Source organism: Electrophorus electricus, chromosome 19 (assembly GCF_013358815.1).
Source record: "Electrophorus electricus isolate fEleEle1 chromosome 19, fEleEle1.pri, whole genome shotgun sequence".
Classification (NCBI taxonomy): domain Eukaryota; kingdom Metazoa; phylum Chordata; class Actinopteri; order Gymnotiformes; family Gymnotidae; genus Electrophorus; species Electrophorus electricus.
Genome location: NC_049553.1, coordinates 10,502,553 through 10,526,274, shown reverse-complemented (window position 1 = coordinate 10,526,274; position 23,722 = coordinate 10,502,553). Strand labels below are relative to the sequence as shown.

General features: G+C 40.3%; 2 protein-coding genes across 2 annotated transcripts; both read right to left on the bottom strand.

Moving 5' to 3' along the window:
- Window positions 1-1,992: 1,992 nt before the first annotated feature.
- Window positions 1,993-6,868, bottom strand: LOC113578323 (E3 ubiquitin-protein ligase TRIM39-like). The gene is made up of 8 exons (XM_035520057.1): window positions 6,728-6,868; window positions 6,143-6,227; window positions 5,169-5,725; window positions 4,806-4,901; window positions 3,919-4,152; window positions 3,660-3,822; window positions 3,452-3,484; window positions 1,993-2,917 (listed from the first exon to the last, which is right to left on the bottom strand). Exons 2-8 carry the CDS (start codon window positions 6,204-6,206, stop codon window positions 2,370-2,372), a joined length of 1,695 nt encoding a protein of 564 aa, XP_035375950.1. The 5' UTR covers window positions 6,207-6,227; window positions 6,728-6,868; the 3' UTR covers window positions 1,993-2,369.
- A 6,364-nt stretch (window positions 6,869-13,232) lies between these two features.
- LOC113578322 (zinc-binding protein A33-like) lies at window positions 13,233-18,139 on the bottom strand. Its single transcript, XM_035520056.1, is given in 9 exon segments — window positions 13,233-14,606; window positions 15,289-15,324; window positions 15,529-15,568; window positions 15,570-15,692; window positions 15,789-16,022; window positions 16,158-16,253; window positions 16,386-16,942; window positions 17,377-17,461; window positions 17,962-18,139. Coding segments are annotated over 8 exon segments (1,698 nt in total). The 5' UTR covers window positions 17,441-17,461; window positions 17,962-18,139; the 3' UTR covers window positions 13,233-14,058.
- Between the last annotated feature and the right edge of the window lie 5,583 nt (window positions 18,140-23,722).

Below are 23,722 nucleotides of genomic sequence, written 5' to 3'. Positions count from 1 at the left end.
GTTCCTGCAGATCAGGACACAGAGCCAGGTGGGTGGTAGGGAGTGTTCAGGCAGACCAGGATGGTGAGTCATGTGGGTGGTTCTTTAATTTTCTTTGAGCAATGGACAACTTCATTCAGATCACACCTCTAATAGTTACAGATATTGCTGCTGGATTAATCTGTTGCATACAACACAGATTTCTATTAAGCCTCATTATTTAATCGAGTATGCCCACATCAACAAAGGCACTGAAGTTCCAAGCAATGCAGTATTGCAGACTGGAAAACCTCTTTACTCTACTGTGATAAGGACAGGCATCTAACCGCCATTGTCACTTTTTAGATCAGCAAATTCATTTACGATTCACATTGCTTTTCAGTTTCTGTGTTGCTTGTACAAGCGTTTCTGCTGCAGTCAGCAGTCACCACTCAGCTATTTACCAGTTATCAGATAACAGTGACATTTGACTGTTTTTCTTTTCTTAGTTTGCAAGCTTGGAGAGAAAGCAAGAAAGATTATTTTTGACCAGAGATGAACCAACATTGCTATATTTGGGGGTGTCGATGGAGATTAATGAATCCTCCAGCCTGCCTCTCTGCTGCTTTCTGCTTCTCCTCCACCACCTGAAGCAGCTCAGCCTGGCTACAAATAAAGACGAAGGTCTATTATGTTGGAAAACCTTTCATCTCAATCACACAGGTCTGCCATGGACCTCTCCAGCCAAAAAGGACCCTCCTATTTTGAGCCCCTCCCCCCAAAAACTCTCTCATGGAAATGGAACAGTCCAAACCCACATTGGACATCAGAAAGGAGCACGTCAATCTCCTGTCCTTTTCCTTTATCTTAAACAAACGTAAATGTGTAATAGGATAAAAAACTCCATGCTAGCACAATACTGAAGATACTGCATTCTATCACATGAATGCAAACATCAGCATCCTAAATGCCCAACTCAGTATAACAAACACTTTAACTGCTCATATCCATGCAGTCATGAAGGTGCCAAACCCCTTCACTGAGTGCCTTCAACAGCACTAAACAGAGGCTCCTTTCACAGTGAGACCATCAGCTAGCTGTTCATTATCTGCCACCCAATAAAATACTGCAGAATCTACTTGACATTTTTTTCTCCTCTTCTCAACATTATCCCCTTCACTTTTTTGTACCAACAAAGTGACGCATATGTCAAAACATTACACACATTTCCTGAGTTACCACAGTGTTCTTCAGTGTTCTCACAGCCTCAGGAAAGGCCAGGTATAAACGTTACATTCCCTGTAAGAATGCAGATTTGATGTCCGTGGAATAGAGTTCCTAAAACATTTTGACTAATGTGGTTCATTCATGCTGTGCTTTCTGCTTTTTCTTGGGTGTGTTGAAGACTTGGCCATTTCCTTACTCTTCCTCCTATTCATCTTTTTTTAAATATATATTTCATATAGTTACTGAATATCCAGTAGTTGAAGATTCTTATTTGGTGTGAACATTCTGATTTTAGTTTTGCTTAACTAGTGTCGCTTCCTTGTTCATTTATTTGTGTTTGTAGGAGCGAAGTTGTAGGGATATGCAGTGTATAAAAATACTATACAGTGAAATCTATTAATAGCAATGAGCAACTACAGAGGTAATTCACATCTTATGTTGAATTATAGTTTATAATTTCTCACTGCTGTGCAAAAGGTGATTTAATACTCTAAAGTATCATTTTCAGTAATTCATTTGATTAATTTGGAATAGCCTTTAGATGATCAAATGAAAGTATGAACAGTAAAAAAGCATTTCCTTAGTTACAATAATAAATAAATACCAGCATACTAATTTAATTCAAGAGGATTTACACAGTCTGGATTCTTGAGAATTGGTGACTCAAACTCTGTAATGAACAGTTGTGTTGTATGTATAGTGAAGCAGGGATGTTTGAGGTGAGGTGGTGATGAAGTAGAGAACATAAAATAACTTTTTGTTACAAAATAACTTTTACCCTAAAGTATATCTATAATCTAAACTATAATCAGTAAAGTAAATCTTTATTGATGAAACAAAAACAGTAAGACTTTCAGAGGTAAAATAACTTTCACCATTAATCATGAATACAACAATGTAAGGATATACATTTCAAGTACATATACTTGTACATGTCCAAGGGAGAAGATAGTTTAAATATTACTATTTAAAAAACAACTGTGGGTATTTTCCTTGTGGTATTCCTTGCAGTTTATATGCTGAATGTTTAGATTCAGCATTAAGTAATATTTTATGTACTGTTTTTTTAACAGAACAAAATTGCAGATTACTACTCTGTTGATATGCTTTCACCATTGGTAACACAGAAAATGTCTTTTTTTTCTGTTCTTGTAGTTTTATAGATTGAAGTGCTTCAAATGTATTCATTCAGTCTTAAATATATGAGAGATGATCAGTGGAGCCGAGTTTGTACCCTTCACAGAAGTAAAAGGACTGAAGTATGGGTAGAGTTTCTCAGTGAAAGACTGACCAGTGAAAGAGTAGATATGAGACCTGGCCTCCACATCATAAAAGGAGACCAGACCCTCCTCATAATCCACAAACACCCCCACCGTCTGGGGCTTCTCCTTCAATGTGAGGGGGATAGAAGGAGCATCACAAGCTTTATAGTCATTCCCATTCCTGAGGCACACAGTCCAACATCCATCCTGAGGGCTCAGTGTAATCTGCCCCTTCCTGTTAACAGACTCTCTGGCCACTCCTACATCCCAATGTGTCTTTCCCTTGACCTGCACCTCATAGTAAAATTTCCCTGAAGAGAACCCCTCCTTTCCCAGGACAACAGGACACCTATCAAACCTCTTTGGGTGGTCAGGGAGATTCTGCTTTGCGTCTCCATATGACACTTGTTTTCCATCATTACACAGGATGAGTCTGGGATGAGCTGTATCAGGATCCAGAGTCACATCCACTAAGAGAAACATACAGTATATATGAGTATGCAGAGAACATAATCTTCATCATGTAGGAGATCTTACTGATTAACATTTGTAACAGTGTTTGTAGAAGAGTTGCAAATACACACTGAGTAATCACATAAGGTGTCTACTATATGACTATTTTGAAAATGCTGCCATATATTTTCAGTCAAATATTTCTTTGGCATTATTTTAGAAACAGAACTGTAATGAAAGAGGCCACTGGAAATATGGCACAATTGAGTAGAATACAAGAAAAGTTACCATTATTGAAATAATGCATATTACATAAAATTGACCAAAAAGGATTGGTAGCATACAGGCACAGCAATAGAGTAGATGCATGTAATGAACAGGCAACTCTTTACAGTGCACTTTACAGTGAACCTTGATTAATGGTTAAATAAACTTTATATGGTTCCATAAGTTGTGGTTGTGTGATGCTCATCTGTGTAATTTAATATATTAAATATAGTAATAACATTTAATGAAATTAGGAGAGGAACAATTGAGAAACCACATTGTACCTGAATACTGTTGACTCCTCTTCAATTCTGTGACTAATTTTAGGTAAAAATAATATTAATTAGATTTCAAAGAGATGAAAAATTGTTTTAAAAAAGAAAATGTAGGGAATATAACTAACTTTGGACCACCGGCCATGGACCACTGATTTGTAATGTTATATTGTTACAGAAGAATGCCTGGAAAAATGTCTAATATAAAGCTTCTTACCTGTTTCTCTCAACTTTATATTTATCGTTAGATTAAGTTTCTTATTCAGATTCTTCTGAAGCTGAGACAGAACTGTACTTGCAGTTTTTATACTCAAATCAGTGTCAGTACTGATGTCAGTCCAGTTCTTGGTGTGTAGAGGGCTGCTCAGGGCTGGGTACATCTACAGTACAGCAGGAGGAAGGAGAAACACCTCAGCATGGGGAGTGTTGTCCTGTGATGTGCTGTGTTGTCTTTGAGCAGAGAGAGGAACACTGACCTGTAGGAGGTGGATGTGGTCCTCAGTGTGGGAGAGCTGCTCCAGCTCAGTGTCTCTCCTCTTTAGATCAGTGATTTCCTGCTCCAGATCTTTAATGAGTCCTTCAGCCTGCCTCTCTGCTGCTTTCTGCTTCTCCTCCATCACCTGAAGCAGTTCAGCCTGGTTTCTCGTAATGGAGCACATCAGAGAACCAAAGACCTCAACACTGTCTGCAATCTCTTTTTCTGTGTTTGTCTGGAAGAAAAAAAAAACTGTCACGATTAGTCCCTCCCAACTTCCATGTTCCATGTTTTCCCTGTCTTGTGTATTTTAGTTCCATGCCATAGTTTCTTTTTGTCCACCCCTCATTTGATTGTCCACACCTGTCCCTTGTTTCTAGTCTTGTTAAATTCATGTATTTAAACCCTCTTGTGTGCCCTGTGTTTTGGCTGTTCATTGTTTATTTGAATGGTTGTGTTTGGTTTAATGTTTGTTTCAATGTCAGAAAATCTGAAAGCCTCTATCTGCTTGTATGTAAGTTTGTACTCTGTACCTTTGTGTTTCTCCTAGCTTTCATGTTTGTTAGTCTCTGAGTTCTTCCTAGTGTCTTTTGTTATAGCCTAATTCCCTTGTTTGCCTTTGTGTGTTTTTGTTTGTTGGATCATGTATACTCAAATGCTCCATACTGGCTCTATGACCCTGGACTACTCTGACCACAACTCTGGATTTGCTCTTAATAAATCTTGCTCCGCACATGTGTCCGCCTCCTTACCACTCACCATTACAAAAACACTAAAAATTAAACCATCAACGGGGAAAAGATATTTAAAATCAGTTTGCTAAGCTCTGCAAAATGAAACTCAAGCTACATATTATATTAGATATGGTGTATATAATGTTTGACCCACTTTTCCAAGCTCTACTGAGTGTCTGATGTCTTTGATCTTCTTCAGTCTCTCTTGGATCATCTGCTGTACCTCTGATTGTGTCTTTCCCAGCTGTGTCTGGGGGCAGAGAGGAAAACAAAGAATATTTGGTTTTTATACTTCAATTGTAAATTGTTTTTAGAGAATGTTGTTCATCATAAAATTGGTGTTATAATCATTTTAGCATAATGCGTTTCTTAATTAAAATGGTTTACACACACATATATATATTTGCATAAAAATGTTTAAGGTTGATGTTTTTTGGCTTTATATTATATAAAATGTGAAATGCTTCCCTGGGTTTTTTGACGTTGATATTATCCAGTGCTAATCGGTGTCTCTCACCCTTTTCTCTCTACTCTCGTCCTCTAGAGGAACAGTGTTGTGAGTCTTGTGTTCTCCCTCAGTGCAGAACTGACACACACACATCTTGTCCTTTCTACAGAACAGCTCCAGGGGTCTCTCATGCTTCTGGCATATGTAGTCCTCCAGGTTCTTCACAGGGTTTAGTAGTTTGTGTTTCTTAAGTTTTGGAACATTATTATGAGGGTCTAGATGAGACTTACAATATGTCAGACCACAATCCAGACAGGATTTTTCAGCCTTTGACTTCACTCCAGTGCAGGCATCACAAAGAACATCAGGCTTATCAAGACTGCTTTTCTTCTTGAAGTGATCCACTACCTCTCTCAGTGTTGTGTTAATCTTGAGTTCAGGTCTCTTAGTGAATATTTCATTACATAATGGACACAGACATCGTGGAGTATTGTCCCAGCAATGTGTAAGGCAGGTCCTGCAGAAGTTGTGTCCACATGGAGTGGAGACTGGATCAGCTAACACATCCAGACAGACAGAACACACGAACTGCTCCTCAGACAGGAAGCTGCTGGAGTCATGTGCAACTGATAAAAGAAACATGAAGAAACTTTCATTTATTCTTAATCTACATTATAATGTATTTGAATTATCATCACACATTGTTCCTAATATTTCAGAACTAAATTTGAAAGTTGGACAACAGTGAATAAAAGGTGTAAACCTTTTTTGATTTATAATCTGAGTTGAGTTTGATGATCATTATGTGTGTCTATCTTCATTTTCCAGGACTCAGCAACTCCCACCTCAGACTTTAAACTCCTGCTCTAAAGCTTAACCTGGTTTACACGGCCCACATGGAGCTCAATGACTTCATTCTGTAGTATTATGATTTTATTTTGATCAGTTACTGATACAGCACACAGGTGTACAAAACAAAGTAGCTAATAAAACTAATACACAGGCTTTATTAAATTCAAGTGTGTATAAGCTGTGTAACTTACACTCATCTTGGCCAGTCCTACGCCTCTTTTTCTCAGGTGGTAGCTGTGATGAGGATTCTGCCATTTCTTTTTTACAGCTTTAATGCTTTTCAGAAGAAATGACATCACTTAGCAAAAGCACTTAAGTCTGTATGTGCTTCTTGATTTTTAAAGCAGAATTATTGTATCAAACACATCCATATAAGCAAAAGCAATTGAGCTCCTGAGATGACATTGATATTTAGCTACAGAATGTAAACCTACTTATTAAAATAAGAACAGGCAATGGTAACTGTAATTGTCAGTTATTTTCCCACATTGTTCCATCTTTTTTATGATAGTATATGCACTCAATATTAATCAGTCAGCAGAACACAGTGATCTTTGACTGTTTCCCACCTTAGCTCACCATCTGGTCAAAGACTCTAAAATATAAATATTCTTTTTGAGAAAATGTTCACACTGTCCTTTAATGTTTGTTTTTAATCTGTTTATACAATAACTTTCAAATGAAGGCTCTTGCACTCCTTGACATTGTTCACTCCTGCGGTTCACCCCTATAGACCAACAGTGGAGAAACGTCTGAACATTCACTGAAACACATACCTTTACTGTTTTTCAGCTGGTTGCAATTTTTCTGTTTACAGTCTCAAAGTTACTGAACATCCAGTAATGAATAAACTGGGACGTTTTGTAACGATAAAGGTTACTTTTTGATGTGAGCGTCCTGATTCAGTTTCACTTTTACTTACGTGCCATGAAGTACGTATCACTTCCTTGTTCACTTGTTTTCTCCCTTTTCAGTTTAACACAATACGTGAACGCAAACTGTGCAAAGGAGCTGAAGTAGCTGAAACGTGCGTGTGGGGCTGGGGCAATTATTTAACGGTTAGCAGATGTAATTGATGGATTGTTCTGAATTATTAAGTATTCAGATCGGCCTCTGGCTGATTAACAGAAACGACTTTGACATGTTCATTCATCATAACATGATTTGGTGGGAGCGTAAACGACCATTCACTCAGTGTACAGTTTAAGAATGAGAGTAGACGTGGTGCCCAGCAGCGCGGGGAGATTAGTAGCCTAGTTTTCACTTCTTTGTCTCCGTAAAACTTCCTCTTTATGTTAATTTAGAGTGGACATTCAAGTTCAAGGTTGTCACCCATTTGTGTTTGTGTGAATTTTGTGAACACCCTTTCTTTACTGAGAGGTCTACTGACAAGTTATCTGGCCAATTTTATGCCGCTCGCATTCCCATAACATCGGATTAGAAAAGGGTTGAACAGTAAACAAAAGGAGAATTTACACAGAGCTTTGAGAAATACTGCACCCTTGGCACACGGAGCGATATATGAACTACTGAACTGCTGTAAGAAACTGATGCCAAGTTGTGTTCATATATTTTGTAGCATCAGTGAAGTTTTCAGTCTGTTCATTTATTACTGTCTCACTCAACCCGCCCGTTTTTTTGTGGCGTTTAAACGGTATCTTCTGGTATTTAAGTTGATGTCAACAAGTGTGTTCATGTTACTTATTTGAACTGGTGAAGTATCGTTGTATTTTCTTTCCCTTTGTTTCTTCGTCTTATTTTCACGGTGCTCTTTACAGTGCTTGTCGCAATGCTCATCAAGGAACTAAGGACATTTGATGTCTAACAAGCTGAATAAACGTAGGCACCCGTTATGAAGACTGCCTTTTATTCATCGAGGCCAAGGGCTGCTACAGACTGTGTCTCGTGTGTAAGCACGCCTATGTTGTTAAGCACACCCCTGCTTCAGTTTAGTCTTGTCATGTTTGTATGTATTTATTTAAACCCTTGTTAGTGTGTGCATGATTGTCGGTCATTGACCATGTTCATGTTCACCGAATGTGTGTTCACGTTCAGTTTGCATTATACGTGCGTGCCGCTGTCTGTATCGCAGGTTAAACGTTTGTCTCCATTGAGAGAGTCTGTAGTCCTGCCTCTTGCCCAGCAGCACTCGTATAAGGCAGGTTTTGCTGAAGTTGTGTACTCATGGAGTGGAGAACACACTCTGTTACAAAATACCTTTATGAAGCTTCAATTTGGAATGACACAAATCTGCAGAACCATAAAGTGTGACATGCGGGGACGAGCCGTGTCAAACCCAGACATTTATTAACCTGGTTGAAACATCGATACACCTATACTTAGACACAAGACTTATATACATACACACTAACGACACACAATAAGGAACAGGTGTGAAACATAGGGAGGGTGTGGCCATACAGAGACATGCGCACACACACACACACACACAGGGAGACGTTTGGGGAGAGGGGCAGGTTCTACAGAAGTTGTGTCCACGTGGAGTGGTGACTGGATCAGTAAACACATCCAGACAGACAGAACGCATGAACTCCTTCTCAGACAGGAAGCTGCTGGAGTCATGTGTGACTGTATAATAAGAAAGCAAACATGAAGAAACATTAATTTATCCTTAATATATATTTTAAAGTATTTGGATTATCTTCACACATTGTTTCTAAATACTCAAAAAATACATTTGTAGACAAAGTAGACAACCGGGAATAAAGGGGGTATGTGTGTCTATCTTCATTCTCCAGGACTCAACAACACCCACCTCAGGCTTTAAACTCCTGCTCTAAGGCTTAACATGGTTTACACGGGCAACATGGAGCTCAGAGTGAAAATATTCAGGCCATATTTTATTCATGTGTGTGTGAGCTGTAACATACACACAGTCGGGTCACTCATCCTCCCCGCTCTGCCTTGTGATTGTGGTCATGATGATTCTGTCATTTGCTTCTTCCTTCCTTTTAGAAGAAATCACATCACTCCCCAAATAAATATACATCTTCCGTACAACAGTCTAATTGTCATGTCCGCAGACCTGAGCGTTTCCCTAGCAACCAAATCCGTTTTCGTCCGTCTCCATGGTTCCGTGTCTCCTCCCCTCTGTGTCCAGCTGTTCCGAGTTTGTCCCTAATTGCATTCCTATGTAAACCCCGTTCCTGCGTCTCTCTTTGTTTTGGTAAAATGCGCTTCTGTTAAGGTCTCGTTTGTCACAGCTCCTCGCTCATATGTGTTTATTTGGCTCTCGGTTGTCCTCGCTCTTGTGTGTTTATTTGGCTCTCGGTTGTCCTCGCTCTTGTGTGTTTATTTAGCTCTCGGTTGTCCTCGCTCTTGTGTGTTTATTTTGCTCTCGGTTGTCCTCGTTCTTGTGTGTTTGGTTAGGTTTTGTTAGTCTTGGATCTTCGCTCGCACCTGCTTAGTATTTTCCCGTTTGCTCTCGCACCTCGTTACCATGTACTTTCTCCCCACGCTCCCTGTTTAATAACCCTCACTATCTTTCTTTCCTTGTTTAGTTCTCAGCAGTTCCCTCGTCTGTAATACGTTATCTGTGTGCTTTAGTGTACGTTACTTTGTCTAACTTAGTCTCGCCCTGACCCTATTAACCTGCTAGTGTTCTGTTGGCCTGTTCTTCTTATGCTTATTTATTCTTTATTCTAGTCGGTATTGTTAGTCTGTATCTGTTAATAAACAATATTTCCCATCCGTCCCTTGTATTAACGCGCTGGCACTGCGCAAGTGTGTTCGCTCATCACATCTCCCACGTTACACTAATGGGCATATATGTTTCTTTCCTTTATTTAGCTGAACGTCTACACACATATACTCCTCCCCATACACTTACATTTAATTTTACAACATTTGGCATATGCTCTTATCCAGAGTGATGTACAAAAGTGCTTTGTCATTTACTCCGACTACATCCTAGTCAGTACAGTAGGATAGTCTCAAGATACCAATGAACTAGAATACAGGGCTCAGTGCGGATGTCTAGAAGTGTAAAATACATAGGCTCTATCTCAGACAACAATCAGTGCCATAAACAATAAGTACTAAAGTTAGTCAGTATCATAATTATTTAAAATGCATTACTGTGTGTATGGGTGCAATTTGTAACGTTTTTACGGTAGGCATGTATATGGAGCATTTTATGGTATTACACCTGGCATTAATATCCGATGAAGACGGCATGTTTGTGAGTGGATTGAGTGCAATACTCATGAGTCTCAACACTTACGGATGTATTTTTCTGAAATACTGGCTGGTTATCTGCCTCGGTTGTGCGCATCTGAAGGACTGCTCACAGGTGTGCGCTCAAGGTAGAGTCTTCCGGACAGGACCAAGCAAGCATGCGCCAGGAGGAAGCATGTTGCTCAGGTACTGGAGGATATTCACCTATCCATGACTAGTCCACAGGTCTCCTGTCATCTGACGCTGCTCCCTGGATGTTGGGGAAAGGACGTCGACCAGAGCTCGCAGCCACACCGCAGGAGGAGGATGAGGACACAGCCTGCTCAGCCAAGGAGGGGAATCCTTCTGGAATTTTTTTGGGGGGGTGCCTAGTGCTCACAGGCTGGGTCAACGAGGAGCAGACTGGCTCCTCTGGGACATATATGTGGTCTAGTGGGCCTGGCTGGGTTTCCTGCTGTTGCTAATGTCGTCTCATCTCTCTGTCTTCCAGGTGTGGAATATGAGCATGTGTCAGGTCCACCCAAAGCCCAGGAAGAGCACTGCCTCAAAGGCTTCGCATCCATGATGGGCTCTCCCTGGTTGGCTTGTGATGTGTGGGGAGAAGTCTGACCTGGCATGTCGGGACCAGGGTGAACATGCCCCTCTGCGTGTCCTACAGGGCCATGGACATGCCTCCAGTGCCTGCCCTCACAGCAGGCACTTTTATCTGTGTGTCTACTGTGTCTGTGGACGCATCACCTCGTTCGTCTGTTTGCACCCACTGTCTCTGTGGGTGCACCACAGTGTGTGTCTTGGCTGGGACCTGCTGAGGCTGCTGCCATCACTGGTCATCACGGTGCTTCCGGTCCTGTTGAGGATGCTCCGCCGCTAGACAAGGCTGCACTTCTGGCCCCTTCGAGATTGCTGCTGTCACTGGTCACTGCTGCGCTTCCTGCTCCAGCAAAGCAGCCGCTGACACCGATCATCGCTACACCTGTGGTCCTGCTATCCCACCACGGAGCATTACTGGACTGCCCTGGGAAAGGCTCAGACGCCGCCTTCCCCTCATTCAAGAGACCTCCCTTGGTGGTGGCTCCCAGCCTGCCTTGCCCAGTGCGGGCACCAGGCTTCACCATGCCAGGGTGGCCTGGGCTTTGCTGTCCCGATGGCAAATGTTTCGGGAGTCGCGCCCTTGGGGTGGGGGTAGGGGGAACTGTAACAGTATGCTCTCCTATCCCACACATCATGTCGTACAGCCCGCCACTTGCTGTGGGAATTGTTTGTTGTCAGTTCTGTGACTGCCCCCTTATTTGTAGCCACACTCCCATGGTCATAAACCCACTCCTTGTTATTTAGATCACTTACGTATGTATTTAAACCCTTGTGTTTGGAGTAGCATTTGTTGGTCATTGCTCATGTATATGCTTATGTCCACCAATCCTGTCAATTGATCTTTTTACTGCTGTTGCTTGTTTCTCGTTCATATCATGCTGCACTGTTTGCTTTGTGAGGTGTCGTAACGTTGATTGTTTATGTGCCTCATCTTATGTAAATAAATGTCTGTTTGCAGCGAGAGATGTTGGTGTATCCTGCTCCTTGCCCTGCGGAACTCAGGCCATTGCAGTAATAAAGTATTATAATATATTGTGCCATGGAGAAATAAAAAATTGTTTAAAAAAAATATATATATACACACACACACACATTTGCACCATACTGATGGAATATGCAGAATTTGGTGCAGCAATAGTTACATGTAGCAGTTCTATTTGGTGTCAAATATTACTGTATTCAATTTCATATACCTAAAATGAGCAAATATTTGGTCTGTACAGAGAAGCAGGCTGAGCTGTTTGATGTGATGGAGCAAAATAGATTTCTTAAGCTGTGTTAACACAAAAGTTGGAGAGGCTTAAACAATGTTATAATCAGTAAAGTAAAATCTGACAGAAATAAAATACCTCATGCTTAAACTTTGTGATTCAAACAAATTTTTATTATACACAAACATTAGATTTTGACTAACAATAAATCATGATTTTATGTGGGTACAAATACACACATAAAATGGGTCCAGTACAAAGTTTACCTCTATATCTCTGTCAAAGATCTGTCATGGATGCTCGCCCTGGTCATATGGTTCCCATGGTGCTAACTACATGTGGCTGTTTGTTTTGGTTTAGTCCCGAAGTTTCGGTGCCCAAGTGCTGAAGGGCGAGGGGCAGGATACACAGACTCCATGGACATGGACAAACATTTATTAATACATAAATTCTGTACATAAGTTCCATTACAGAACCCCCTCCCAAGAGGTGCAGCTCCCGCTATGTCCAGTGACCACAAGCCTCAGGATGCCGTGTACACAAACAGCATGGAAATGCCCGATGGCCACCCAGTACCAGGCGAGCAAGACCTCGTGACGAGTGGAAAAGGGCAGCTTCCCTGGCTCTTTCAGGGCAGTTACGCCTGTAGACATACAAAAGGCGCAAACACAAACATAAGGCGCTGTGACATGGTGCCCGCCCTCCATGCGGGTGCCTTGAACGAATCCTTGGCCTCACTGGACACACAGTGGTGCACGTCCATCTTGGTTCCAGACGTGCTACCTCCCCCAATGGTCCTCCTCTCACCTGCTGCTCTAGGAGCGTCCCAGAGGTGGTTTGCCCCCAGGGCAGACCCCTCCTGTCGTGCTGGCAAGTCCACTGAAGGGAAGGGACTTGGGCTTCAGATCTGCCCACTGGAGATCCCAATGGCTCCACCCAACCACCCTCTTTCTGGTAGTTGTGGTGCCTTTCGCTCCTCCTCGGCCCAGGCTTGATAGCCTTAGGCCCCCCAGTAAATTCCTGGGGCTGTTCCCCTCCACTTCCAGAGTAGACACAGACACCAGTCACAGTCCTCTCCCCAATCTCCTGGGATCCAGGGGGCAGGGCGGGGGTGCCTACGCACCTCCCACTAGGAAGTCCGTCTTTAGCCGAAGGAGTTGGTGTCCTGTGTTGGTTGGTCATTCTGTCATGGGTGCCCGAGTGCCAAAGGGTGAGGGGCAGGATGCACAGACTCCATTGATGTGGACATTTATAAATACATAAAGACAATGACACTCAACACAAACGATGAACATGAACAGGAAATGGTTAACATTAAACAAAAGCGACGAATACATTTAACAATGACGAGAAGAACATCAACACGCATCAACAATGATCAAGAACACTGCACACACTGACGCGGGCTTAAATACACAGAGACAAAACGCAAAGTAACACTAAGCAAAGCAAACAAATAAAACAAGGACAATCATGGAAACAAGGACGCATGACCAAACTTACCAAAATAACCAACAACAGGGGCAACCAAACAAAGGGTTTAAATAACCAAGAAAATTAGACACTAACCAGACACAGGTGAACATAATAACAGGGAGAACAACAAACAAGGGCTAGAATTAAGGAACAGATGAGGGGCGGAGAAAACGAAACCAAGGAACGGAACAAGGAAGTAAAGGAAAACAAACATGACAGGGAAATCAAGGAAACAGTGATGCCAGGAGGATGGCCAATCACAGTTGTCTTTCTATTTTACTTTGTCAGTCTTCACCTTACTACCTAGTGCATTCTATATTTTTGTTTGTTTTTGTCTCATTGATAGAATTTATGGTTTTCTCTTAGTTACTCCTGGCTACTTCACCATGGACTGTGACCTCAACCCTGAATATAGAATCTCCACAAATAACCATTGCTCTTTAAGGCATTTGGGTCCTGCTTTGATTCGCTCCACTTCACAACAACTTAAGTGTAGGTCTTTTCCTTGTTGCTGTGTATTGAGTTTTTATATTTAACATTATGGACCTTTTTATTTCAAAGGTTTTTTTTTTTCTTCTGTTCTTTGAGTTTCCAGAGATGATTGGGTAAAAACTGTGTAAGTGAGTAAAAACTCATTCAGTCTTATATATATGAGAGATGATCAGCGGAGGTGAGTTTTTACCTCCATCATTCTTAGAAGGACTGAAGTATGGGTAGAGTTTCTCAGTGAAAGACTGACCAGTGAAAGAGTAGATGTGAGACCTGGCCTGCACATCATAAAAGGAGACCAGACCCTCCTCATAATCCACAAACACTCCCACCGTCTGGGGCTTCTGCTTCAGGGTGAGGGAAAGAGAGGGAAGATCACAAGCTTTGTACTCATTCCCCTTCCTCAGAACTACAGTCCAGCATCCATCCTGAGGGCTCAGTGTAAACTCCCCCTTCCTGTTAACAGACTCTCTGGCCACTCCTACATCCCACTCTGTCTTCCCCTTGACCTGCACCTCATAGTAAAATCTCCCTGATGAGAACCCCTCCGTTCCCAGGACAGTGATATGTTTATCAAATCTCTTTGGGTTGGCAAGGAGAATTTGATTAGTGTCTCCAAATGACACTTGTTTTCCATCATCAGACAGGATGAGGTAGGTATGAGCTGTATCAGGATCCAGAGTCACATCCACTGAAAGAAAGAGTGTATATGAGCATGAAGGGAACATAATGTCCTCATCATCTTGTGGACAACCTGATTAAAAGACAATGATTAAAATGTGTAAGAGGATTTGTAGGAGAGTTAAATATAAACTCACTAATCACTTAATAATAACTACTGTCAGTTTTAAGTTGTAAACTATCATTCCTGTACCACTGTTGTATTTTGTAGTTAGAAAACTCACTCTGGATGTCAGTTCATGCAACCTAGAACCTAATTTAACAATACTGATAATTACAGAATAATTACATGTCCGTTTAAATGATCCATTTATATACAATACTTTTCAGAATATGGTCTTTAAAATTGTTAATTGAATATTACAATGAATCATTCCCATTCAGTAAATACTACATGGCAAAATTATGCAAAGAACAAGACAAAAGGTTACCATCAGAAACTTTCTGGACCAGTATGGACCAGTATGGACCAGTACGGACCAGTATGGACCAGTATGGACCAGTACGGACCAGTAGGCCCTTAGGTGGCACTATAGAGCAGATGCACCTAATAAACCAGCTACTCAGTGAACTTCACAGTGAACCACAATTAATGCAGCTTTATATGGTTTAACAAGATACACTTATGATGCTGATCCATATAGTTAATATATTAATAACAAAGTGAGAAAACTCTAGAAACCTTACTTTACCTGAATACTGCTGAATCCTCTTCAATTCTCTAGAGACTAATTTTAACACAAGATCATACTGATTAGATTTCAAGGAGCTAATTTTATAATCTTGGACTCATAAAAAAAGAATTGAAAAATTAAGGTACTAAATAACGCTGCTCAGTTACCCAATCATTGAATGAATTACTTTTCTTGGACAACAGATTTCTTGTTACAGATTTATGTCTGAAAAACATGTCCAATACGGAAGCCTCTCACCTGTTTCTTTCAACAACTCATTCAATGTTTTACAGAGTTTTTTCATTCAGAGTCTTCTGAAGCTGTGACAAAGCTCTCTTCACCGACTCCATATTCACATCAGTGTCAGTACTGATGTCAGTCCAGTTCTTGGTGTGTGGAGGGCTGCTCAGGGCTGGGTACATCTACAGTACAGCAGGAGGGAGGAGAAACACCTCAGCATGGGGAGTGTTGTCCTGTGAGGTGCTGCGTTGTCTTTGAGCAGAGAGAGGAACACTGACCTGTAGGAGGTGGATGTGGTCCTCAGTGTGGGAGAGCTGCTCCAGCTCAGTGTCTCTCCTCTTTAGATCAGTGATTTCCTGCTCCAGATCTTTAATGAGTCCTTCAGCCTGCCTCTCTGCTGCTTTCTGCTTCTCCTCCATCACCTGAAGCAGCTCAGCCTGGCTTCTCTCAATGGCGCACATCAGGGCAGTGAAGACTTCAATACTATCTGCAATCTCTTTTTCTGTGATTTTCTAATGGAAAAATAAATTTTCACTTTAATCAAACAGTCAAAAGTGATCTGAAATTTAACTTCAGTATTATAAGTTCTGACAAATTTAATTAAAACTTCTGTTTGTAGGAGAAATGAAGTATGTTGTGCTTCACACATTTTGGAGCTCTACTGAATGTTTGATCTCTTTGATCTTCTTCAGTCTCTCTTGGATCATCTTCTGCACCTCTGACTGTGTCTTCCCCAGCTGTGTCTGTGGACAGAGAGGAGAACAAGGAATATTTGGTTTTATATTTCTTATTTGGCTTTATATTATATAAAATGTGAAATGCTTCCCTGGGTTTTTTGACGTTGATATTATCCAGTGCTAATCATTGTCTCTCACCCTTTTCTCTCTACTCTCGTCCTCTAGAGGAACAGTGTTGTGTGTCTTGTGTTCTCCCTCAGTGCAGAACTGACACACACACATCTTGTCCTCTCTACAGAACAGCTCCAGGGGTCTCTCATGCTTCTGGCATATGTAGTCCTCCAGGTTCTTCACAGGGTTTAGTAGTTTGTGTTTCTTAAGTTTTGGAACATTATTATGAGGGTCTAGATGAGACTTACAATATGTCAGACCACAATCCAGACAGGATTTTACAGCCTTTGACTTCACTCCAGTGCAGGCATCACAAAGAACATCAGGTTTATCAAGACTGCTTTTCTTCTTGAAGTGATCCACTACCTCTCTCAGTGTTGTGTTAATCTTGAGTTCAGGTCTCCTGGTGAATGTCTCTTTACATAATGGACACAGACATCGTGGAGTATTGTCCCAGTATTGTGTAAGGCAGGTTCTACAGAAGTTGTGTCCACATGGAGTGGAGACTGGATCAGCTAACACATCCAGACAGACAGAACACACGAACTGCTCCTCAGACAGCAAGCTACTGGAGTCATGTGTGACTGATAAGAAAGGAAACATGAAGAAACATTCATTGATTCTCAATCTAAATTTGATAGTATTTGAATTATCTTCACACATTGTTTCAAAATACTCTAGAACTCAGTCTGAAAAGTAGACACTAGGGAATAAACGGTGTAAACCTTATTTTTAACGATAATCTGAGTTCAGTTTGATGATCATTATATGTATCTTCTTTCATTCTCCGGGACTCAGTAACACCTACCTCAGACTTTCAAGCCCTGCTCTGAAGCTTAACATGGTTTACACCGGCAACATGGAGCTAAGCATGACAATGACTAAATTCTGTACTATTCTTGTTTTATTTTGATCACACAGTTACTAACACAACACACAGGTGGACAAAACAAAGTAGCTAATAAAGCTAATACACAGGCTTTATCAAATTCATGTGTGTATAAGCTGTGTAACTTACACTCAGCTTGGCCAGTCCTACGCCTCTTTTTCTCAGGTGGTAGCTGTGATGAGGATTCTGCCATTTCTTTTTTACAGCTTTAAAGCTTTTCAGAAGAAATGACATCACTAAGCAAATGCACTTAAGTCTGTATGTGCTTCTTGCTTATTAAAGCAGAATTATTGTATCAAACACATCCATATAAGCAAAAGCAATTGAGCTCCTGAGATGACATTGATATTTAGCTACAGAAGGTAAACCTACTTATTAAAATAAGAACAGGCAATGGTAACTGTAATTGTCAGTTATTTTCCCACATTGTTCCATCTTTTTTATGATAGTATATGCACTCAATATTAATCAGTCAGCAGAACACAGTGATCTTTGACTGTTTCCCACCTTAGCTCACCATCTGGTCACAGACTCTAAAATATAAATATTCTTTTTGAGGAAATGTTCACACTGTCCTTTAATGTTTGTTTTTAATCTGTTTATACAATAACTTTCAAATGAAGGCTCTTGCACTCCTTGACATTGTTCACTCCTGCGGTTCACCCCTATAGACCAACAGTGGAGAAACGTCTGAACATTCACTGAAACACATACCTTTACTGCTTTTCAGCTGGTTGCATTTTTCTGTTTACAGTCTCAGAGTTACTGAACATCCAGTAGCGATGGAACTGGGACGTTTTGTAACGATAAAGCTTCCTTTTTGATGTGAGCGTCCTGATTCAGTTTCACTTTTACTTACGTGCCATGAAGTACGTATCACTTCCTTGTTCACTTGTTTTCTCCCTTTTCAGTTTAACACAATACGTGAACGCAAACTGTGCAAAGGAGCTGAAACGTGTGTGTGTCTGAATGTGTGCGGATGGGGATTACTATATTATTTATGCAGACATAACCGATGGGTTTGCTTTGAATTATTAAGTATTATGACACTGTCCCATTGACACTGCTAGTATTAAAATCCTATTATATATGTATATCCAACTTGTCATTTTCCAAGATAACATGGCATAATATTACTCTCAATGATGTTTTTTAAAGAGAGACACCAAGTATCCATGTACCCAGGCTTCGGTCATAGTGAAATACACGAAGTGACGTTGTGTAATCAGGATACAAAAAGGAACTGTATTCCATTACAATTACAGGGAAAACATGCAGCAATTATATTACTGGTAAATCTTAAACCTGTGCTGATCAGTAAGATCATAACATTATAACTTAACAAGATTCACTCCTTCGTCCCCCTTTTTAAAGGCTCTAATTGAGTGATTGGTTCCCACGGCTGTCGCAACACATCAGCATCGGCATCTAATATAGTCTGCGCTTATTTACAATGTTTTAATGTGCCATGCCAGAAATGTTTTTTTCTGTTGCCATTTATGCTGTTCTTTGCTTTTATTAATAAACACAATATTTGTTCTCTTGGATATGGAATTTGGTTAATATGATTTTATACATGTTAAGTAAAAATGATCTTGATCAACCTAATCTCTCATGTCCTGTAGTTGTTATCAAATGATAAACTCTCTCACTCCAGTTATAAATTGGTGAGAGTGAAGAATCCAGACTACAATTCGCTTTTCGAGGTAACCTTCGTATCCGAGTATTACTTTTTTAAAACACAAAATTAAAAAATAGACGAGTCTATGATCTCCTATTGCAGAAACCATGAAACCATATTTGATCACATGAAGCCATATTTGATGGACCATCAAGGAAAAAAATGTAAGAAACATTAAAAGGCTTATAGTGTGGAAAATTTAATTTTTCTTTTTTAGGGGTTGGATGTACTAGGTAAACACTGTGAATGTTTAAAAGCTAACTGATACTATGCATATGTAGTGGTTTTAACACTTTACTAAATTGTCAATCACAGTTGATAAGGTTAATTGAGGCACAATCCTGATTAACAGGGAAAATATATATATTTTATTTAATTTATTAATGGTTAATAATTCAGTCTCAACTCATGAAAGTCAACAGTTAGATTGTGAGGATTCCCTGTCATAGGATGGTATGATCTTCAGGAGTTCCAGGATTTACGTGTGGTTTTGTGTCAAGAATGTGAGGTATTAAGAGTGTTAACTGCAAAAAGAGGCCTAACACTGCATAAGACATATTAATAAAGTAAAACATAAAGGGGTATAGAGAGTCTTTGTCCTTTTAGAATGGTTTGCATACCAGGCCTCTGTAGAGGCCTCTACTGGCTTCAGCAAAGGATCCTGAGTAGGTTTTGGTGGACCTCAGGGTGAGATATTTGACCTCTCCACCAGGCTCAGGATGGTACAGAAAAACTATTTTCTTTAGGACAAGGTTATGAGAAGTCTTCTCTTGGAATGTGGTGGTAACGGGGTTCAACTGGTGTGGGTGTTGAATATCAGTTTGCATATGTTGACTAATGTAAGGTTTGGATGCAATGGTGGCGAATGCAAACACTAGTATGTAAAATGGTGGGGTGAATACACAATGAATTCTGACCAATGTATAAAAATGTGGGTTCTTTGTTTGGTTGTTAGACATTCTCCGGAGGGTGCCTCAATAATGCTTGTTAATGTTAACTTGCAATAAAAAATGGACCAGCAATTTTCTTTAACTAATTCTGAAGTCTGCATCTCCATTTTATATTTGAATGTTTCACTTTACAACTAGCTGACTGGGGATTTAGGAACGAGAGATGGAGCACACTGCACCAAGAGTACAGGACAGCTCCAGATAAGTGTAGATAAGTGTAGTGCTCACTTTATTAGTAAAAATTGTTAAAATAAAGAAAAGGGAATTAAACGGTTTAAAAAGTAAACAGCAGGTCAATATGATGCTAATGCTCTTCAAACATTATTCAACATTCTTAATTAACACTGGACTAGGCTTCAGTACCAGGCTAAAATAGAATTAGATGCTGCTCAGTCAGCAGGCAATCATTAACAGGTAAGTCTGCTTCTATGATTCTATGATATGACTATATGTTGCATCATGTGTCACTAATGTCCAGCAGGTGACATAGTGATAGGGCAGGTCTCTGACTTCATCACATCAATATGTGATTATTTATCACATACCAAACATTAGAGTACCACTGTTGACTCACAGATGTAATAACTAAGGTACATTTATTGAATAAGCAGAGATAAGAAAAAACAAGAACAACAAGCATTGACTAAGATTATGTTAATGGGGAGGACTGTCTAGTTCACTAGAATCACAAAAGCAAACCAAAATTCACACAAATGATTTGGGGTGGACAAAGTAGTCTGAGAAAGAAAAGAGAAAGAAAATGAAAACCACGTGGGAATGACAAACCAAGCAATTGACTTATCCACCAAACAAAGAGCAACAAAGCAAACTTATTAATCAAATGAGATTCATGGTGAAAGAGAATGACTAGATTAACAGAATTTAACAGAAGACTCAGGAGAAAAAGGACAAACTGTTGTGAAACAGCCAGAGGGAGAACTAATTATAGGATTGAGGAGGTTGTATCACAGATGAGAGGAAAGAGATAACTGATCTAATTTTATGAATAAACAATAAAGTTACTATTCACATAAACTGTTAGCATAAAAATGTAAAGGCCTGTTCACACGATTCGCTGGCTCGGCCATGTAAAACCGTCTGAGTGGCACAGAAGGAGAGTGCCCATTTCCCATTGATGGTATCTGGATCACAATGGGAGAGTGTCTGTAGGATTGGATCATCGGAACTGGCTCAGTTATTGAGACATAAGCCTTCGCGAGCAAAGACCAAGTGCTGTCGCAGTTAATGAATAAAGACGAATAAAAGGTCTATTATGTTGGAAAACCTTTCATCTCAATCCTCCAGCCTGCCTCTCTGCTGCTTTCTGCTTCTCCTCCACCACCTGAAGCAGCTCAGCCTGGCTACAAATAAAGACAAAGGTCTATTATGTTGGAAAACCTTTCATCTCAATCCTCCAGCCTGCCTCTCTGCTGCTTTCTGCTTCTCCTCCACCACCTGAAGCAGCTCAGCCTGGCTACAAATAAAGACGAAGGTCTATTATGTTGGAAAACCTTTCATCTCAATCACACAGGTCTGCCATGGACCTCTCCAGCCAAAAAGGACCCTCCTATTTTGAGCCCCTCCCCCCAAAAACTCTCTCATGGAAATGGAACAGTCCAAACCCACATTGGACATCAGAAAGGAGCACGTCAATCTCCTGTCCTTTTCCTTTATCTTAAACAAACGTAAATGTGTAATAGGATAAAAAACTCCATGCTAGCACAATACTGAAGATACTGCATTCTATCACATGAATGCAAACATCAGCATCCTAAATGCCCAACTCAGTATAACAAACACTTTAACTGCTCATATCCATACAATCATGAAGGTGCCAAACCCCTTCACTGAGTGCCTTCAACAGCACTAAAGCCAAGACTACCAGCTAGCTGTTCATTAGCTGTTCATCTTGCTCGGTTGTCGTTGCTAGTGAATGTTTCATAATCTAGGGTAAGCAATAAGCAGTAATTAATATATCTGCTTCTTACATTGGCACAAACGAATGAGTGATTTTCAGGAAAGGAATAAGGTTAAATACTGAACAGCTTAATATACACAATGCACACCATACAGCAAAATGCATGTAAAAGAAGGGTTCATATTTAGCTGTATGCAACAGTTCTGACTCTTCATTCAAAAAGTGACCACTGCGATCGGTGGGCTGTAACCCAGTGAAACGTAAGCGTTCCACAGTAGATTATTAAGGCATCAACGATCCATTTTTTAAGGCGTGATGTTTAAAATTGAAAATATTAATTTAAATAAAAACAAAGACAATACAACATGCCATCATCTGATTTCATAACAGCATTCATTTGGGATATCCACTGCACAACTCTACATCAAATCAGTCTGTGTTAAGACACTGAAGTGTACAGCTGCGAAAATGAAGTCCCCTTGGTGCTGTTTAATCAGTTGTGATGTAGACAATTTTGAATACATGGAGAGTGCAATAAAACAGGAGAAATCAAGGAGATATGATATTCAGCAAATAAAAAAGGAAAGAAGTGGCTCAAAAGAAGACGGAACGTACCTTGGACAAAAGGAAATAGGAAAGACAGAGAAAGTAAGGTCCACCAACAACCAGAAGGAAGGAAAGTAACTGAAAGCCAGTAAAAGAAGATGGAACATACCTTGGACAAAAGGAAATAGGAAAGACAGAGAAAGTAAGGTCCACCAACAACCAGAAGGAAGGAAAGTAACTGAAAGCCAGTAAAAGAAGACGGAACGTACCTTGGACAAAAGGAAATAGGAAAGACAGAGAAAGTAAGGTCCACCAACAACCAGAAGGAAGGAAAGTAACTGAAAGCCAGTAAAAGAAGACGGAACGTACCTTGGACAAAAGGAAATAGGAAAGACAGAGAAAGTAAGGTCCACCAACAACCAGAAGGAAGGAAAGTAACTGAAAGCCAGTAAAAGAAGATGGAACATACCTTGGACAAAAGGAAATAGGAAAGACAGAGAAAGTAAGGTCCACCAACAACCAGAAGGAAGGAAAGTAACTGAAAGCCAGTAAAAGAAGACGGAACGTACCTTGGACAAAAGGAAATAGGAAAGACAGAGAAAGTAAGGTCCACCAACAACCAGAAGGAAGGAAAGTAACTGAAAGCCAGTAAAAGAAGACGGAACGTACCTTGGACAAAAGGAAATAGGAAAGACAGAGAAAGTAAGGTCCACCAACAACCAGAAGGAAGGAAAGTAACTGAAAGCCAGTAAAAGAAGATGGAACATACCTTGGACAAAAGGAAATAGGAAAGACAGAGAAAGTAAGGTCCACCAACAACCAGAAGGAAGGAAAGTAACTGAAAGCCAGTAAAAGAAGATGGAACATACCTTGGACAAAAGGAAATAGGAAAGACAGAGAAAGTAAGGTCCACCAACAACCAGAAGGAAGGAAAGTAACTGAAAGCCACTAAAAGAAGATGGAACATACCTTGGACAAAAGGAAATAGGAAAGACAGAGAAAGTAAGGTCCACAACAACCAGAAGGAAGGAAAGTAACTGAAAGCCAGTAAAAGAAGACGGAACGTACCTTGGACAAAAGGAAATAGGAAAGACAGAGAAAGTAAGGTCCACCAACAACCAGAAGGAAGGAAAGTAACTGAAAGCCAGTAAAAGAAGACGGAACGTACCTTGGACAAAAGGAAATAGGAAAGACAGAGAAAGTAAGGTCCACCAACAACCAGAAGGAAGGAAAGTAACTGAAAGCCAGTAAAAGAAGACGGAACATACCTTGGACAAAAGGAAATAGGAAAGACAGAGAAAGTAAGGTCCACCAACAACCAGAAGGAAGGAAAGTAACTGAAAGCCAGTAAAAGAAGATGGAACATACCTTGGACAAAAG

What these genes read in the sequence shown, in the direction of transcription:
- LOC113578323 (XM_035520057.1), bottom strand. Translation starts at nt 6,206, where the DNA reads ATGGCAGAATCCTCATCACAGCTACCACCTGAGAAAAAGAGGCGTAGG. An exon ending in ACCACATCCACCTCCTACAG is followed by an intron (nt 3,823 to 3,918) that starts GTCAGTGTTCCT and finishes GCTGTACTGTAG; the next exon opens with ATGTACCCAGCCCTGAGCAG. An exon ending in TATAAAGTTGAGAGAAACAG is followed by an intron (nt 3,485 to 3,659) that starts GTAAGAAGCTTT and finishes ACCTAAAATTAG; the next exon opens with TCACAGAATTGAAGAGGAGT.